This window comes from Mastacembelus armatus, chromosome 14, assembly GCF_900324485.2.
Source record: "Mastacembelus armatus chromosome 14, fMasArm1.2, whole genome shotgun sequence".
In the NCBI taxonomy this organism is placed as follows: Eukaryota; Metazoa; Chordata; class Actinopteri; order Synbranchiformes; family Mastacembelidae; genus Mastacembelus; species Mastacembelus armatus.
In genome coordinates, this window is record NC_046646.1 from 7,611,429 (window position 1) to 7,631,165 (window position 19,737).

Sequence of the window (19,737 nt, forward strand, 5' to 3'; positions counted from 1 at the left end):
TTAGTTACAATACAGTTTGCCAAAGTTGTTGTTTGGCAACACTTTTTAAAGTCTTTATCAAGCCAGCATTTATCAGATCTGAATGTATTATTGCTGGCATGACTTGATGTCTCTGCTTGCTGCCTTCATCAGCACAGTGACAGCTAAAATGGCTTTCACTGTTAAAGTTTGTCTGTAATTGGTGGGTCCATAATTTCACACAATGAGAAGATAATTTCCTAGTCACCGTGACACACGTCAGTCATCTTCTCTGTGGATTTTTAGTCAAACTAAATCGACTTTGCCAGAAATAACAGCTAATGGTGTGAATGTGTCTGTGCATATTTTAGAAGATTAGTAATGGAAGTCAAATTGAAGAAAGAGTGAGGGTGACATGTACGCCTACCTGTGTATTTTTCACATCATAAATATTCCCAATATCAAGTGTATAATGAGTGCCAATGTAATTAGTTTATCAGCTGACAGAAAGTTTTAGGATGCTAATATGCTAAACTGATGACAAGTGATTTATTAGCTCTTTGTTTATTATTTTGCTGATGAGACCAATTCCTTTTATTACTTTGGTCTGTGATAAATTGCAATGGACATTTACCACCAGCTGCATTAAACATTAAAATATTGCTTATACATTCATGGATATAGTCCATCCATCCATCCATCTTCTACCGCTTATCTGGGGCCGGGTCGCGGGGGCAGTAGCCGAATCAGGGATACCCAGACTTCCTTCTCCCTGGACACTTCCTCCAGCTCTTCCGGTGGGACACCGAGGCGTTCCCAGGCCAGCCGGGAGACATAGTCCCTCCAGCGTGTCCTGGGTCTTCCCCGGGGCCTCCTCCCGGTGGGACATGCCCGGAACACCTCCCCAGGGAGGCGCCCAGGAGGCATCTGGAACAGATGCCCGAGCCACCTCAACTGACTCCTCTCGATGTGGAGGAGCAGCGACTCTACTCCGAGCTCCTCCCGGGTGACCGAGCTCCTCACCCTATCTCTAAGGGAGCGCCCGGCCACCCTGCAGAGGAAGCTCATTTCAGCCACTTGTATCCGAGACCTTGTCCTTTCGGTCATGACCCAGAGCTCATGACCATAGGTGAGAGTAGAAACGTAGATTGACCTGTAAATCGAGAGCTTCGCCTTCCGGCTCAGCTTCTTCTTCACCACAACGGACCGGTACACCGACAGCATTACTGCTGCCACTGCCCCGATCCGTCTGTCAATCTCACGTTCCGTCCTTCCCTCACTCGTGAACAAGACCCCGAGATACTTAAACTCCTCCACTTGAGGCAGGATCTCTCCCCTGGCCTGGAGATGGCAAGCCACCTTTTTGAGTACCATGGCCTCGGACTTGGAGGTGCTGATTCTCATCCCAGCCGCTTCACACTCGGTTGCAAACCGCCCCAGCGCACGCTGGAGGTTCAGGCTCGATGGAGCGATGGAGCTCGATGAAATCCTGTGGTCCCCGAACTGGACTCCCTCCGGCCCCTGTCTGCGCCTAGAAATTCTGTCTATGAAAGTAATGAACAGAACCGGTGACAAAGGGCAGCCCTGCCGGAGTCCAACGTGTACTGGGAACAGGTCTGACTTACTACCGGCAATGCGAACCAAGCTCCTGCTCCGTTTGTACAGAGACCGGATAGCCCACAGCAAAGGGCCCCGGACCCCATACTCCTGGAGCACCTCCCACAGGATGTCACGAGGGACCCGGTCGAATGCCTTCTCCAAGTCCACAAAACACATGTGGACTGGTTGGGCAAACTCCTATGAACCCTCGAGCACCCTCGAGAGTGTGTAGAGCTGGTCCAGTGTTCCAAGCCCGCATTGTTGCTCCTGGATGCGAGGTTCGACCACCGGCCGGATCTTCTTCACCAGCACCCTGGCATAGACCTTCCCCGGGTGGCTGAGGAGTGTGATCCCTCTGTAGTTGGAACACACCCTCCGGTCCCCCTTCTTAAAAAGAGGAACCACCACCCCGGTCTGCCAATCCCGGTCTTCATGGATATAGTGTTTAATATAATTCTGTACTAGTATGACTTAAATGGGCCACTATGCTGCACAACAAGTACTTTTACTTATGTGTGGGTGGTGTGTCACATATATTGACTTCCTTAACGTAACACTAGCTAATGTTACTTATTCCTAAGGTAACAAAGCATGTTATCGTGCCCTGCATTTGCTGAATGAATTTCTGACATTGGGCGAGAGGCGGGGTACATCCTGTACATCCTGGACAGATCACCAGTCTATCACAGGGCTCTCTATGTACAAGAATTAAATAAAGTTCATCTTTTTAAGAAAGGAAGATGGTACTGTAGGTTTGAAATTAAAAAAGGCAAAACTAAATAAATAAAAATAAAAAAGGCAAAAAAAAATTATATTTTAATATGTACAATGTATACAATGTGGGAACTATTGCAGTAGCAGTGCAAGGATTTAACTATAAAGGTGCAGATGTGCAAGTATCTATGCAGTGATTATTGTACAGTGGTTATCTCTGCCACTATATGACATCAGAGTTCATGAGAGTGACAGCCTGGGGGAAGAAACTGTCTCTGTGCCTGGTGGTTTTGGCGTACAGTGCTCTGTAGCACCTACCAGAGGGAAGGAGTCTGAACAGTTTGTGTTCAGCATGTGAGGGGTCTGCAGAGATGCTCCTTCACCGTTTCCGGACCATGGACCGGTACAAATTCTGGATGGAGGGAAGATCGACCCCAATTATCCTCTGCAGAGAGGTTCATTGGGGCCGATCAGAAGATTGTTTGTTGCAATCTGTTCTTGTCTAGTTTGGTGGCCGATCCAAACCAGACAGTGATCGAGGTGCAGAGGACAGACTGTATGATGGCAGTGTAAGAGGGTGACCAGCAGCTCCTGTAGATTAAACTTCCTGAGCTGCTGCAAGAAATACAGTCTCTGCTGGGCCTTCTTGTGGATGTGGTCTATGTGGGAGGTCCTTTTTAAGTCCCGGGAAATTGTTGCCTTGTGTCAGTCAGGAAGCTGGTGATCCACTGACAGGTGGACAGCACTGTGAGCTGGGTGAACGTCCATAGATGAATATATGATTTTTTTCCAACAAAAACAACCAGGTTTAGGTGAGAAAGTGAGGTCAAAACAACACTACCTGACTGCATTGCTCATATCAACCCAATATTCCTTTAGAATAAGGTTAGAAATCGATATGGATCCGTTCGTGCTGCTTATTAGATTATTGTTTGCATGACTGGAAGTTCAGTTTGCTGTTTGGTTACATCTGGTTACAGAACATAGGGTCCTGTATAAATACCACATTCTCCTCAGGGGCTGAACCCCCTAAGAGTTTTAGTGATAGTGCTAACCACTGCCCCACCATGCCGCTATAAAACTTATGTAAACTAATTTTAAAAACCCAAGTTATTAAAAATTACCATCATTATAAAAATGTGTTTTATGTTACAGCAATGGAGGTACAGGTGTAAAGTAGTATAAAATATATTTGTACTCAAGTACCGTATAGCCTGCAGTGTAATTTGGAGGTAATTTACTTTTATTTCCATTTCACCCCACTACATTTCACAGGGAAATATTTTACCTTATATTTATTTGATAGGTTTTCTAGATACATTGTTTCATTTTTTTTTTTTTTTTTTTGCATACTAATACTTTGTTTACTGATACTTCTGTAAAATACAATCTGTAATTTTAGGTCGTTTATGATTTTGACTGCAGGACTTTTTGCATTAGAATATTTTTACATTCATATATTTGTACTATTACTAATGGATCTGAACACATCCTCCACCGCTGATAGGCTGCTCTGACGCGCTTGGTTACGTACTGATACGTAATAATCATCTATCGTCAGCTATGAGGTCTTTTGATTTAACGATGTGACGTCTCATGCAAACTTTGTCTAAGTTAAAGTGATGTATGTCGGGTGATCATCATTACATCTTCCTCCTCCTCCTCCTCTTCCTCCTCCCCCAACAGGCCGCACGTGCTCCGTGCTCGCCCCTGAGCCCTTCATCCCGTGTGTGTCGCCATTGGTCTGGGATGATGTCATCCACAGTAGAGACAATAGAGCCCACCCCCCCTCTCGTCGGTGTCTCCTCACACACATACACACACACACAAACACACACACACACGTATCGCAGCTCAGAGTCACACACGCTCAGACGTGACGCCAGCTGAGTTAACCAAGCACTTCCGATCACTTTTATGCATTTCTCTGTTTATTTGAAGCCCGGCAGAGCTGTGCAGCTTTTACCCAGTCCAGGTCCTGTAGAAGTCTTTTGCTTTTTTTTTTTTTTTAAATCCATGAACAAACGAGCAGGCAGGGAAGGTGTTACACATCTGGATCAGAGCCACACATCGGGCCGCGCTACTCGGGCCACCACAGACATGAGGATTTCTCATTGCGCTGCGCATAAATGATGACCACGCTACGGGACGGCCGCTCTTGATGTAAGTGATGTTTCTTTTCACTAACGTTACTTATCGTGACGCTCGGTCAGGTTGGCCTGTTTTGGAGCGCAGACCAATCGCCTGCTGAATGATGCTTCTCGTGTGTTTGCGTTTGCAGCGAAATGTCCGGCACATGTTAAAACCAAAACGCTTCATCCTCGTCTTATTCACCGCAGCCCAGAGGATGTCAGCAGTCAGCATCGCTGGTCATTTAACGCGTGTGTAATTTTGGCTTCAGAGATATAAACAACTGCAGACATGACGGTGCCAAGTACACAACAACACACCAGTCGTAGCTCTACGTTTTCACACCTGAGCAGAATGAGCAGGTGGAGGTACAGGCCTGATGGCTCGGCCCTGTCGCCCACAGCGGCTTTATTTCTCATCATAGTAAAGGTTCAAACGCTGTCATACGGAGATGCGCTTAAAAAAAAACATAGAAATCAGGCAGTGCGCCACCTAGCGACTCTACAAACAGGAACTGACAGGTTTTCCTTAAGCGGCCTGCAGATTAGCCCTATACACAACAATGCAGAGGACGAATGTAAATAGTGATAGCTGGTATACACCGTGTCTGCTCGATGAGATGCCAGTGAGCGGCAGATCCGGGGAGGTATGCAGCACCTCACCATATTGTACACATTTTAAATAGCCAGTGATTTGCTGTCAGTGCAAACACTTCATTGTCAGGTCTCTGTTGTGTGGAAATGCAGCAGAAAACAAAAGCTGTTAAAGTAAATGGATGAGGATTACAGTGAATTAAACACAGAGATACTGAAGCTTCCTTATTTTTTCAAAAAGCAGAAAAACTGAAAATATGAAGTATGACTAGACTGAGAAACAGGCAGGTTGTTCATGTAGAGGCTCTAACTTTGAAGGCAAGACATGCAGAAGATTCACTGCAGTGCATTTTCAGGAAGAATTTTTTTTTTTTAGAACCAATCAATGTAGGAACAAAACACTTTCAACCCTCATTTACAAATGTTGTTAGTGTTAATGTGGCTCTGCAATGAGACAGAATCAAGTGTTGTGACTAATCATCCAGCTCAGATGTTAAAGCTGCTTTTACTTTATAGTTGGAGTTGACTCAGTGCCTTCTGTCACATAAAACCATGTGCAGCCATGATAATGATGGTGTAGTATTTCAATCTTCAGTGTGAATGATTAAACTGACTGGTCCTATGAGCAGAGATTCGTTGTATGTTATCAGGGTTTACATGATTGCAAAGACAATGTTTGGAAATTGACATAATGGATTAGCTACAATGCAACAGTCTGACTATAGGTTGTCAACAAGACATTATAAGCCTTGATCTTCTCTGTGGAGAGTTTGAAATAAGGCAGCAAATTATTTTAATTAGTCCAAACAGCATGTCTTCATGTTTGAGAAATATCAAAATCTTTGCCACATCATAATTTTTGTAAAGTTTTTTTTTTTTTTGCTCCAGCTCTAGTTTGCATTTTGTACTTTTATCTCTCAGGGCTCCAGTTCACTCCTACAGTCTGCAGACACACAGGGCAGGAGATTAGAAGCTTGAAATTGCCTGCAGAATAAACTGTGTTTGTTTATGTGTGCCATGTGATAACCTAGTGCCCTGACCATTACCCATTGCATGCTGGGAAAATGTGCTGCATGCCCTACATGACTCTGGCTGTGTCCAAAGTGGACTAGATTCACCTCATATATATTGCACTGCATTTGTGCTCCATATATTGCTCTAACAAAATTGTACACGACTTGTACAGTACAATGTCTGTTATAATCCCACAATGCATTGCATTTTACACATGCAAACATGTTGTTATGCCACCCTGGATGGAAAACTGCCATTGGCAGGCTCTTGAATGATAAAATATTAAATTAGTCCAAACTCCGAACATTAATAATGTTCATTTCATTAAGCATCCCCTCTGCTAAATGTTGATGCTGCAGGCCAGCAGTGACGCTGACAGAAAAGTTGCAACAGCCTCAGGTTTATTGTTGTTTCCATGCTCAGTCTGCATACTTTCTTCATACTTTCTTTGAGATTTTTTTTCCAAGTATAGGAAAATATGGTTTGGTATAAGTTCCATAGGGGAAATAGAAACAGGTTGTTCTTACCACACTGCAGTTAACAGATGTTAAAGCTGTTTTTCTGCTCAAGTTGAACAACCCCATGTCAAGGTAGTGTCAGGTTATTTTTGGTGTTATTTTTCTCAAAGATCTGCAGGAGACAAAATGGTTTGGGGACTGAAACAACAAGGAACTTTAGACCCGTGTTTGTTTGATCCATCAAGATCCTGGACTTTATGTGTATCTGAGTTCTTAAGCAGTTCCACCTCCTCTTTCCCAAAATACACTGAAACGAGCACTGATCAAATGCTGCCAAAGAAAAGTCACAGGGGCTTTCAGTGTGTAATAATAGACGTTTGATCAGTTTTTGCCTGTTCTGGTTAATCAGAATGATTTTGTTTTTCCAGCCTGTCTGTCTCCTTTTGACAGTTTGTTTGCCAGATCCAGTATGTGAGATATATCCAGTTTGGGATGACGTCTGGTGAGCAGAAATGCTTTGGCACTAGCAGCAGACCACGGTGGTCAGCTCTTGTATTTCCACTGTCAGCTGATTGCAGTTCCATAGCAATCATGGCAGTGATCATTCCTCAAAGATTTGAAAATGTATTCAAAGCACAGTGCTGCTTTTCTTATCTTTATGTGACAGAGGGCACAAATCTCAATCAACCACACAATCTGCCAGTCTCTATTCTTAATACTATATTTTAAGATTTAAGTCTCTTTTTTGGCTTTCTTATCAAAATGCAGAGGTTAAACCCCCATCTCATTTGAAATATTAGATTGCCCTGGCATAGCTTTCTTAATAAACAGTAATACATATTATTGCTTTATTAGATGTGCTGCTCATAACTAATTTTCATTGGTTCAGCTCCTCGAATAAAATATTTGACCCCATCTTTCACCTCTAAAATAATGAAATAAACATAATAATGTGTGGGGATTATATTACTGCGTGTCCTTACAGTCAGGTCTCTGTCTCATGTTAAATCAGTCTGACTGAACAGTGGAGGGACAGAAGGAGTTGCTGAACATGTCTTACCACGCTGCCTGCTGATTGGCCAGCTCATACTGCTGCTTCCATCACTTTCTGTCCGCTGACTGTGGAGATTAAGTGATGTAATTATTTTGACTTCCCCTCTCTAGCCTGTAGTGGTGTGAGCTCTGATGGGATGGTCAAACTAAGTAGATTACACTAAAAAAAATAAATGTCAAAATAGGCCAAGACAGATTAGCAAAGAAAACATATAGGTTCATTGAAATTCACACATAACTTAGGATAAATACAGTCAGAGTCAAGTAGACTAAATGAACTAGACTGTCATTTTAGACAAACAACAAAGTCCCATTTAGGATTGCTTACAGACAAGGCCCATCCTCGTGTGTCATCATTGCACCATTATCATACTATTGTTGATAAAACACCCTCTCATTTATGCATCTGAGTCACAGCTAAGTCATCACATAGGTTGCAGGTCATTTTCCTATCTGTCATTAGATGTGTGACTTAAGCTTGAGAAGAGTGAGTCATAATGTTCTCAGCCCACACCTTTGTTCATTTATCAGGCAAAGCAATTCTCCTTGACCAGATTTATTCTTTGCTTATTTATTGTTATTCATTTTCTGCTGTCCCATTCCATGTGGTGGGATTCATGTAATATTCATTTCATTTTGTTTATACATGACATCCACTTCATATCAATTCAGATCTTTTTTCACATGTTCCATCCATCATCTAACACATATTCTGTACATCCAGAGTCACGGGTTGCTGGAGACAATCCCAGATGACTTTGGGTAAGAGTTGGACACCCTGGACTGATCACCAGTCTATCACAGGGCTGACACATAGAGACAGACCAACACTCACAGTCAGACCTATGGGCAATATAAAGTCAGCAGTTAAACTAACTCCAAACTGATGTGTTTGGACTGTGTGAGGAAGCTGGAGTACCCAGAAAAAACCCACAGGTAGAACATGCAAATGCCACACAGACCTCCAGGGTCGAACAGGAGTCGAACCCAGAACTTCCTTGCTGTGAGGCGACAATTCCACCCATTTTCACATTTTCCTTTAAAGGAGAGATGTATACAATACAAAAGGCTTAGCAGCATCTAGCATTTGACCTGACACCACACTGTGGCTGTGAGGTGTCAGGTCAAATTAAAGCAAAACACAATTCCCTGTCTAGAGCCAGTGTTTGGTTTGTCTCTTCTGGGCTACTGTTGAAACATGTTGGCAGAACATGGCTGCTTCTGTGAAAGGAGACCTGCTCCCTATGTAGATTTAAAAGGCTCATTCTAAGGTTAAGAAAACACAATGGTTGTTATTTTCTGCTAATTCCACACTAATGGCCAGATTTTTAAGAAGACTATATTCAGCTTTAAGGTATTTTATAGCAACACCTGACATGTAAACACAATATACAAAACATGCTTCAGATCTTAATGGGGAACCAGTTGTTCTATTTTTCAAGTATTTCAGTGTGTAACTGGTCTTGGTCTAATTTGAGAGCTGCAGTGTGGGTATAACTATTCACTAAATTTTGATTTATATAAAGTTGATCATACGAGGTTCTGTCAGAGTCATGTGACATTCACATTTACAGGGTCTTATTACTACTTATTACATCCTCACTGAATGGTTCAGGTTAGACATCTGGGGCTAAATGTCCCATTCAAAGCTGAATTTCATTTGTTTGGTAAGCAGCCATCTGTACAACATGCTTTAGTGACGATTTGGGATGGACAGGAGACACTTCACTCCACTGCCTTTTCCAATCTACAACCTATTCTGCTGCAGCTATAAGTAGTAAGTGGCTGTCAAAGGGAAGAGTCTTCATGCAGCTGTGACACCAGCATCAATGCATACTCATGACATGTTGCAAAGGACACGCAGTATTTTGTTTCTTACAAGTAGACTTCAGCCTTAATTGAAGATGTGGTACTTAGTTTCTGAATTGAATGCTACCCACAAAGCTTTGAAATACATTAGAGAATATGTTTCCTAATGTTTATTATGTTTGATGCCAAATCAAGCTTGAGTATTTAAATCCTGATAATCTGCCTCTCTGCTGATTTGAGATTTGGCTACTTCATATCAGCATCTGTGTGGGCCAGGAAAGTCTTCCTTTCCATTCATGAGACTAATGTTTGCTTAGAGCTGCAGCCTCCAGTCACAGCATGCACAGTAACTTTTCCAGTTCTTCCTTACAGTTGGCATTAAGTTAGGAAGGGTGCTGGTCATGTGTCTACCTACCACACTTTACTTCTGACGTTTATTAAGATTTCACTAGTTTTACTGTGGACCATGTTACAGTAGTTAGAGCCCTGTGCAATGACCTTTAACAACAGACAGCATCTTTTACATTCCTGTGTTTTATTGTCCAATCTCTAATCATGGTTACTTTGCTGACACTGTACATTAGTCAACAGAGTTTTTTACACTCAAAACCTGTTGACACTGTGGTCTTTTCTGTAGGAATGTGTTCATTGATTTTCTGTCACATCAGCAGCTCTGTGGGAGGCCTCCTGAGTCTGTGTGTGGATGTGGAAGCACCTGTGGGATCTATGGCCCTCCGTGCTAATATTATTATTGTTAACATCCTAAAACCCGTCTCTTTTGTGACCGGCACCCATAGATCTGGCTCTGTCAGTTTGGTTATGTATGTGAATTACCACATAAAGAGAGAAGTGTACCACATTTTGGCCTTTGATGCCAACTCAGGGCTAAGCACAAACAAAAATGTGGAGGTGTGAATTGTCCTTTGACTGAGGGCCTTCAGCAGTCCACTATCGTTTTTTTTATTATAATGCAAAACAAATATTTTTCATGTAGAAATTTTATAAGTCAAGCAAAGTTACAAGTAAGAAGAAGAATTGAATAGCACCTCCTCTTGTTATTGCTTGGTTTTTGCTCTGGTGTTGTCCGCTCTGCTGTGTGGGTGTTTTTGGCTGTCAGGTGCTTTTTTTGATGAAGGAGCTGCAGAAAGCTGGGGCGGAGAGAGGCAACAGAAAGATTGCCATCAATCTTGCACAGCCAGACAACCATCTGCTCTCAGAAACACCAGCCCCCTCAACAGCTTGTCCCCAAAAACACTCACTGCACCGCCTCTGCAGCTGGAGACGGACTGTACACCACACTGCCAAAACCTGCACTCTGACTGATTACTGTAGTGTGTAGTCATATTTTTATAGGGTCTTGTATGTGAGGCCCCATCAATACATTTGCATCTGTACGTATTGTGTTGTTTTTGTCTCTTTTTAGGACAAAATGTGTTTATTTATATATAAAATTAATCTTCCTGAATTTGGTTTTAGAAAACATTAAGCAGTATAGTGGTGCTAAGCAGAAGAAATGAGATGACAAAACTATGCTGATATTAGTGAGGTATTAGGTGTGGGCTAGTAAATCCTTTTATCTTTTCATCCTTTCACATTCATATGTATGAATTCTGAAGCAGCTAACATAATTGCAACATTCAGCAGGAGTAAGCCTTTTGTTTAAATATTAATACATCCCTAAGCATGCATAAATATTTGTCTCACCTCTCCTTGATACAACCTGCAACATTTTCTATTCTGCCTGAGTGGTGAACTAAACCTGAAAGTTTTATAACAAATCCTCAGAAGTTGTCACATCTCAGTTTCCATGAAAAGCTCTCAAACTCATTCACATTTTACTGGCTACGTCTGAGGCCATAGATATTGTGCAGTCTTGGATATTAATATGTATTGTCCTATATATAATATGCTGCGGTTATGTACTCAAAGCTTAAAAATGGATCAGCTCTCTGAGGTATGGACATACATACAGTAGGTTTAGTACTGGAGCAAACATGCAGCCTGATTTTGTAACATCACAACTAGTTTAGAAGCCAGTCGTGACCCAGTGTACAACCTACTGACGTGCACCATATAGACCATAATTGAACATTTGAAATTAACAAAATTTGCATTGTCAATGATTAAGAATTTTTAATCAAACGTCTTGGAAAACTATGTCAGATAGAAATTACTACTCAAGTTGCATATGTTTATTATGTCTTAAAACATTTCTAATAGGGATGGAGAGCTATTTTTCCGTCAGAATTAAACTCATTCTGTGTGTCTCTGCCACTTTACAGTAACACTCTGCTCTCTGTTGTGGTTTTTTAATGAGTTGTCAGATTGCCTCGCACCTCCGAGGCAATCTGGTATCTGGCAATTGAAGATATTAACAAGGGGGGGTGATAATGAAATCTCTCAAATGAGAAACTGTAAAGAACAAGTCTGTTTCTTTGATAATACAAGTGACAGATTCCTCATTTGACAAGTGCCAAACAAGCCTATATACTTTGTAGTGTTTAAGTGTATCATCCAAGTAAAGCAGACGGAGGCAACTCATTGTTGAAAGACAGTGCAAACAACAGCAGTCAGCATGTACTGTGTTGGCAGAGCAGGTAGCTTAAAGCCTTTTAACAGATTCTATTAATGTGTTAGGATGACGTATTAATTAGGATCAACCAACTGGGGTGGTTTCATATAAACACAGTTTCAATTAGCCTTTAAATAAACTGTGTTCTCATCATTTTACATTTTATTCTCACAGGTGAATCCTCTAAGCAACTGCACTGTGGCGACAGAGAACAAATGCAAATGGGAGTCAGAATATTTGCATTATTCAATCAAATACTTTTATTGTCTCCAAGCTAAAGCACATCCCCACAGCTGACACATAAGTCCACTGGAGAAAAACTGAAATGTTTCCCCAACCAGTCACTTCTTTGTCATAAGGCATCACAAGCCAAAAGACTGGAAGCCAAGGAATGAATCCTTTTTTTAATTTTTTATTATAAATAGTTTTTAGCCAAAATCTTTCTAGTGCAGTAAAATGTGCAGTATTACTCAATCAAATACGTTTTGATTACTTACTCCAGGAGTAGGAGTATATATAATGTTTAGCAAATAACTAAAGAATGTATTGAGCAGTAAGTAAAGTACTGTACCTCAGAGATTAATTATGAAGATTTGACACAATGTTTGACTGGAACATTGTCAAACAGAAATGACAAAACAGACAATTGTTATGCTTGTCCTTTAGTTTTGCAGATTTGACTGTATATAAGTGCCTTTCCTGTTTGTATGTTTTCCAGCAGATGATATAGGTTCATTGTTGCTGTGAAATTTGTTAAATGTAGCACTGAAACTTTATCTTCTGTGGCTTTTACTGTCTGCTGAAGCCATGACAATGAGTGAGTGAAAAGACCACTAGCAAGCCTTCAGTTTATAGTGTGTGAGCCAAAAGTGATCAGAGTGATAGTGACTTCCACCATGATAAAACTGGGTCAATGTAACCCCCACCCCCCTCCACCACAGGCAAGGCTGAAAAAGGAAAAAAAAGAGATGAGGATACCATCACCAGACTCTGTGCGTGGATATAAGCATGGGGACACTGGAGCGTGGTTTGCTTTCTCCATGGGTCGGTATCTGTGTTGTGCTGGGACTGAAGGCATCCCCAGATTATTTTTGACAGTCCTCCCATGCAGTCTGTGGTTTACAGTGTCACGTTATGGTCTGCCCTCCTGTGTTTTACTTTGTTTCTGTCAACCAGTGTTGTCCTCAGTATCTGTTCCCCCCAGTCACCTTTTAAACCTTTTGGTCTTCCACTCCCTAAGGGATTCTTGATAAATATGTCTTAGAGCTTGATCTAAATAAAATCCACCCTAACAAATAGTGTGTAATACGCAAAGGATAAAAAAAATATTTTTTTAGTGGTGTTTTGGGATTGTTTTATCTAAATGGCAACAACAGCCTGTGGTATCTCAAGTAGGTTTTGCTTTAGAGATTAGGATATGAGATATCCATCTCTGAGATTTGTGCTTTGGAGACATTGCTCCTGAACACTGGGATTGCAACATAAATCTCAGAAACTGAGCCCTCAAATCCTGAACCAAAAAAAGCAGAAAATATCTGTATAACTAGGTATCAGCAGAAGTGCCTGAACAATATGTTGTTTTGTAATGTGAATCTGCTATGCAGGCATAATGTTAATGTTAATACTTACACTGATTACACACTGTGCTGAGGCTGATTGGAAAGTCTTTAGTTTAGCGGGTGTACAGTTATAAACTAAAGTATTGGATAATAAAATTGGATGGTAATGCTAGATCGAACGTTATGGGTTCACCAAATTAATACAGCTCATCCTTGGGGGAACATGAAGGAAATTCACAGCAATCTGTCCAATAGTTGCCCAAGACATCAGTCAAAACCACAGGTCAAGCTACTAGTGGTGCTAGATGAGAAATCAAGGAATCACCTAAGTCAGTGGGAACCTCAATTTGTTGGAAAGAACCACTGACAGAGAAAATTGTCATCCCTAGAGCATGCCTCTATGGTGGCCCACATGTGTCTTTGAAACATGAACTCTCCATTTAACTCCACAGTCACAAGGTGAGGATATCAAGCATAACACAGGGATTCAGATAAGTCTGATGTAAGCTCAACAAGCTGTAGACTGACTGTGTTGCCTCTCTCTTGCCCAATCTCGTACTCTTCTTCAAACACAAGTGCTCTGAATGATAATATCAACAAGCTGACATCCTCCCAGTTGCCCCGTATAGCCCTCTCTGTGGCCATTCCACTGGCAAAAAGAAAATTAAAGTACTTCATCAACCAAAGAAGCTCTTGGTTCACTGAGCATCTCAGGGTTATTGTATTTAACAGTGTGTATCAGAGGGTGGATTTTACTTTAATCACAATAATATTTCATCTTGATGTTTGAGAGTGGCCTCATATTGATAATTAGTACCAAATGAATACAAAAATGAATAAAATAAAAATACAGGAATTACTGGTAGTTTAACATTAATCATGAAGCTAATGCAGTGAAAAAATATATTTATTTATCTCACAACAACATGCATATTTATGAGCTACGCTCAGTTAATCTCTTTTCATGGTGACAAATGTTTCCAGCTGAGTTGTATTATTGTGTATGTGGTGACCTTCTGTTTATACCATGGCCTGGACAAATGCTCATTTATAATTGGCCCAAAGGATTCAGTTAATGTCATTTATACCAAAGGCAGAATGATCAGGCTAGATGGCTGAGGGCAGGAGCTGTTTCATTTCATCCTCTTCAGCATCTTTAAAGTGAAGAATTCAACCGAGCTGTTTTTGCACAAAACAGTACAAAAGCCGCAATGCAAAACGTTACCAAGGTTAATATAAAAAAAATAAATAAATAAACTGCACACAATGCTAAAACATTTACATAAGTAGTTCAATGTGTAAAAGGTCAATTAGGGCTAAGCATCCATTGCAAGTAGAATATTTTGCCGTATATTTAGCTATTTTTACCATCAGCTATGACCTGGCTTATTATTTCGTGTGACTGAACGCGTCTTGTGAAGAATGAGGACTCAGAAGAGGGATGGCGGTTGTTGCAGCTCATTTGATGCAGCCTTTGTGACGGGGCTTTCTGAAGCCTCATTGCCATCAGGGTTAGCTGGGATTATTCACTTCTAACAGCAAAAAGGTACACACTCTGCACTTTAAGATTTTGAATTTTAAACACCAGTGGCAAAGATATTACTGGGGAGCAGTATATAATAAAGGTCAAACTCCTATAAATATAGATGAGCATTCAAAGTCTGGCAGGTTGCCCTGGTATAAGCAGGAAACTGAGGTGCATGTTTAAACAATGTGGGTAATTCCTTTAAATGATTTCTCCTTTCATTTGCAGCAAATGTGAAAGGAAGTATGTGTGACCTGTTAAAAATGTAGCATTATTGGTTGTTGGTTTTGTATTTGTTCTTAGTATGTTTTGGTATGCAAAAGACACCTTATGGGTGACTTAGAAAAATATACAAAACATCAAAATCTGTTGTTGTTGTGAACATGTGATGTTATAGTGGGTGGATTTGGGGTTTTACTTTACATTTCACCAAGTATTGATTTCATTCTTTTAAAATGTGATTTCTACTAGATATAATGTTGGTTATGTGTGTGCACTGCTTCATATAAAGGCAGTTTTGCATCAGAGTGCTCATATCTGACCTGATGGAATGTAAAGTGTGCCCCACATGTTCGGTGTTTGTGCAATTACAGCAAGTTTCCTGACTCCTCTCTTCTGTTTGTCTGTCTCTGTTTCAATGCACAGCTTTGCATAAACCCAGATGCCTCCCCTCCCTCTTGACGAGCGCATAGTGGTCATTCAGCGCCCTAAAAACTTAGCCCTGTGTGAGGCTTCCCCACAAACCATTCCACAGCATTCCTCTCAAATTTCAGCCTCTTCCAATGGACAAGTTGCCCACCCTCCTCACCTCCACCTTTCTCAGTCCCATTTCTCTTCACCCTCCTGTAAATCTCTGACTCTGGAATGCAAGCGCAGATCTGCCCGCACGCAGAAAATCAAGGGCGACCAGCCTTTCATCCCAGCTGGTGTCAGACACATCCCTAGCCACTGTCATAGCAATGGAACAGTGACCCTGTGCCCACGGCTGCCCTCCCACACACATACGATTGATATCAGGGTGACAGTGGACAAAGGAGGACGAGCAGGAGGATTCAGTAACTCATTAGGGCGCAGCGGAAGTGTAAAGGGTGGCAGAGGGAAATGTGCCTCTTCACAGTTGGATCAAGGACAACGTGAAAGAACTGAAACTACAGGAAGACCAGGTGGAACTGAACACAAGTTGCATCGAAGTCGCCATAGTCAGCTGTCATCTTCTCCTGGAGGGGTGCTACAATTCATCCCTGCTCAGGCGCAGCAGCATAAGTTCAGGGAGGAGAAAGAGAAGGAAGATGCTAGTTTTTTGAACAGAAGTGAATTTTCCTCTTTAGGAAACAAGAAGAATTCCAAACTGGGAACTGTCCACCAAAGCCATAATAGTCGTAGTCTGCCGTACCACCACAACTCTGTTCCTGTGCCCCATGCTGCCATCCTAAACTCCAACTATCCCTCATCCGCTCCCTCCCAAACCCCCATTTTATTTCAGCAAGTCAGCCAGTCACACTTGTCTCACACCAGGGATCACCACCCCCACATTCTTCATGGTCTACCCCTCTCCCCCTGCTCCTCCCATGCCGGAGGGTTCCCCAGCCCTGACCATACCTGCACCATTGACTGCACCCACCCATTTAATTGTGGCTGCTGGAGGTTGGTAAGATGCAGAAGGTGTAAGGCCCACTCTGCTAGCTGCCAAGGAGGTGGAGGAAGCTCTTCCACCTCATTTTCCTGCGTTCACAATGTTGGAGGAGTGAAGAGAGGAAGCAAAGACATGGGCCTGAGAAATCTTGGTGGGTGTCTCTCCACCGCCTCCACCTCCAACACCTCCTCTTCGAATAGCACCGTATCTGACTGCCGAGCAAACCCATTCAAACCTCTTCGCTGTGCCTCCTGCTCCGGTGAGGCTGGAAACTTTGAGAGTCCTGCTATTCTTCGCAAAAAACTGGTAGGAGGATGCCTGCCCTGTACCCCATTGTCCTCTTCAGCCCCTCTCCGGGCAATACAGAGCTGTGTCATGGGCTGCAACCCCAAAGCCTCTCAGACAGGCAGCTCCACCTGCAGCTACTGCAGCAGTGACCCCATAGTGGTGACATTCAACCCTCGCAGAGGAAAACCCCCAGGAAGAGGTGCTGGAGCAGCTCATACAATGGGTATGTTCCAGGCTGATGATGATGACTACAGTGTGCGCACTATCTGGCCTGAAGAACTGGCCAAGAAGATGACCTATTCCAAAGCCCAGAAGAATCACTGTGCAGCAATGGGAGCAGGAGTTGGCAAGGCTTGCTCAAGCCAGGCCCAAAATGGCAGCAACGGAACAGGCCTTGTTCTCTTGGACTGTCAAAACCTCCAGGAATATGCACAGCCTCAGCTAACAGACCATGCTGGCCGGCGCCGGCTCCAGCAGGGCAAAATGTCTGCCCTTGATTTTATGGGCTGCAGGTCAGGATCTGGGTATGACGAAGGTCGGAGCTCTCTGAAGAGGCTGTTGAATAAAACGGAAGATGGAGGAATGGGTGATGGCATGCAGCAAGATGGAGATGTAGCATATCCTGGTTCCCCCTCTCCCCGGTCTGCCTCCCCACCATCACCTGTGTCCTTTTCACCTCCACCCTCCGCCCCTACCACACTCATCAAGCCCAAACCCTGGCAGAGAGACCGGGAGGGTGGGCACTCTTTGCCATCAGCTCAGTCACTTCACCTGGCCCTGAACTCCCTGAACCGAGAGCAAGATGAGGAGAACAGCAGAAGTAAGTGGTAAAATATACATAATGATGAAGTTGCTAAATTTCCAGAGCAATCACTGACATAAAGCTCAGTCATGTTAGGTTGATTGCCATTTAAAACAGTATTTTTCAGTCCTTCATCACAAACTAGTTTCAACTTGTGACTGCTGTTTTCTTGTTTGAGTGCAAATTGTCTGTGACTGAAATATGAATCAATACTGGTGGGTATGTCTCAGAATAAAATGGCCCGCTTTTGATTTAGTGATTTTATTAGTGATTTTTTTTACACCGAATTTTGTTTGCTGTTTTGTCTTTTCATATTTTCAATGTTCTGGAACAGTATTTTAAACTTTAATGTCTGTCTCCACATTTTTTCTCATATCAGCATATCAACATGTCATATCTTCTTCCAGTGCACCTTTCTCTGCCACTCTCTTCTTCATTGCCGGCATCTCTGTCCGATGAGACTGTGATGACTCCTGATGCGGAAAATGCCGTTATTAGTCCTATACTGCCCTTCCTGTTTCTGGGGAACGAGAGAGATGCCCAAGACTTGGACCTCCTGCTGCGCCTTAACATTGGCTATGTGGTCAACGTGACCACACACCTGCCCCTCTACCATGTCAACTCTGGACTGCGCTACAAAAGGCTGCCAGCCACTGACAACAGCAAGCAAAACCTGCGACAGTACTTTGAGGAGGTTTTTGAGTTTATTGGTGAGTCCTCACTTCTTATATATAGCGCTGTATATATGGTATGTTGTACAGCAGGGTTGCCCAATCCTGGTTATCAAGGGCCACTGTAGGTATTGGCAGGGATAGTTGAAAAACAAGCTGTGGCGCTAACTACTATGTCACTCTGTCTGAAGTGAATTCCTGCTTCTCATCATCTGTGTGTATGTTCTCCTCCACAGAGGAAGCGTATCAGAGTGGGCAGGGAGTGTTGGTGCACTGCCAGGCAGGCGTGTCCCGTTCCGCAACCATTGTCATTGCCTACCTTATGAAGCACACTCTCATGACAATGACAGATGCCTACAAATACGTGCGGAGCCGTCGTCCCGTGGTGTCCCCTAATCTAAACTTCATGGGCCAGCTATTGGAGTTCGAGAGGGACCTCAACTCTGGGGTGACTCCTCGCATCCTGATGCCTAAACTTAACGGTGTGGAGACACAAGTGTGAGAGCATGTAAGCAGAAACTTGAGAGATTAAAGTGGCATTAAAAAGGATGAAAGAAAGTGTGCAGCACATTTTAGTAAAGAGGTGATAAATATTACAACTGGAAAGTGATGGTATGTTAGTACACTTTTTATGCTGTGAAACAAGAGATAAAAGACTGGATGGTTTAAGTAGTAACTCTTAGGCAACTTGATCTTCATCCAGTATACTGTTTATAAGATAATGTGCCAATATTTTGTATAGATCCAACATTACTCTCAGATATCTAATTTCTTTTTATTTTTCTGATGCCTCTTACTTTTTGTTCCCATCGTTTACATTCACAGACGCTCACAGAAACACGGTAGCCATTAATCACGAATGCATGCAGAATAAGAGCGCAAACATGGAAAGGTTTGACTGGTAATGTCCTATTTCATCTACAACATCGTTTTGATGCGTCAACCACATGTAGCAACACAAAGGTTATTGCAATGCACTTTACTTCCCATGTATTTTTTAAAGTTAATTATTACCAACTGAAATGTCACAAGGAAGAGAAGACTTGTCGCACAGACCTCAGTCACTGTTTTCGGCTAATCTTGGCACATCTATGGATTATTTTCCCATCTGGGAACTGTGCAATAGAGCAGCATGGACCTAGTAAAGATGTGGATCGCAGTAACCTGGGAAAACTATTTCAAAACAGACAACCAGCTCCCAGAAATATCTTGTGACGGTTTTATTTCAGTGAAACAGCCTGTATATTAGCAAAGAAAAAGTCAAAAAACAGTGCTGTGCACTCTCGTGGGTGAGGCATTCACAGGTTAATACACTGAGATAAACTTAACATAAACACATTTACCACTGAGCTGAAACCA

At 42.4% G+C, this 19,737-nt stretch overlaps 1 protein-coding gene across 1 annotated transcript; it reads left to right on the plus strand.

The window, feature by feature from the left end:
- Positions 1-4,129: 4,129 nt before the first annotated feature.
- Positions 4,130-18,880, plus strand: LOC113143417 (uncharacterized). The gene is made up of 4 exons (XM_026329025.2): positions 4,130-4,434; positions 15,630-17,725; positions 18,115-18,417; positions 18,615-18,880. The coding sequence occupies exons 2-4, from the start codon at positions 15,646-15,648 to the stop codon at positions 18,878-18,880; spliced, it is 2,649 nt and encodes an 882-aa protein (XP_026184810.1). The 5' UTR covers positions 4,130-4,434; positions 15,630-15,645.
- The last annotated feature ends 857 nt before the right edge of the window (positions 18,881-19,737 follow it).

Bases quoted from the DNA above. Each gene is read 5' to 3' on its own strand.
- LOC113143417 (XM_026329025.2), top strand. From the start codon at position 15,646: ATGCCTCCCCTCCCTCTTGACGAGCGCATAGTGGTCATTCAGCGCCCT. The intron at 17,726-18,114 runs GTAAGTGGTAAA...ATCTTCTTCCAG, and splicing joins AGATGAGGAGAACAGCAGAA to TGCACCTTTCTCTGCCACTC. The intron at 18,418-18,614 runs GTGAGTCCTCAC...TCTCCTCCACAG, and splicing joins GGAGGTTTTTGAGTTTATTG to AGGAAGCGTATCAGAGTGGG.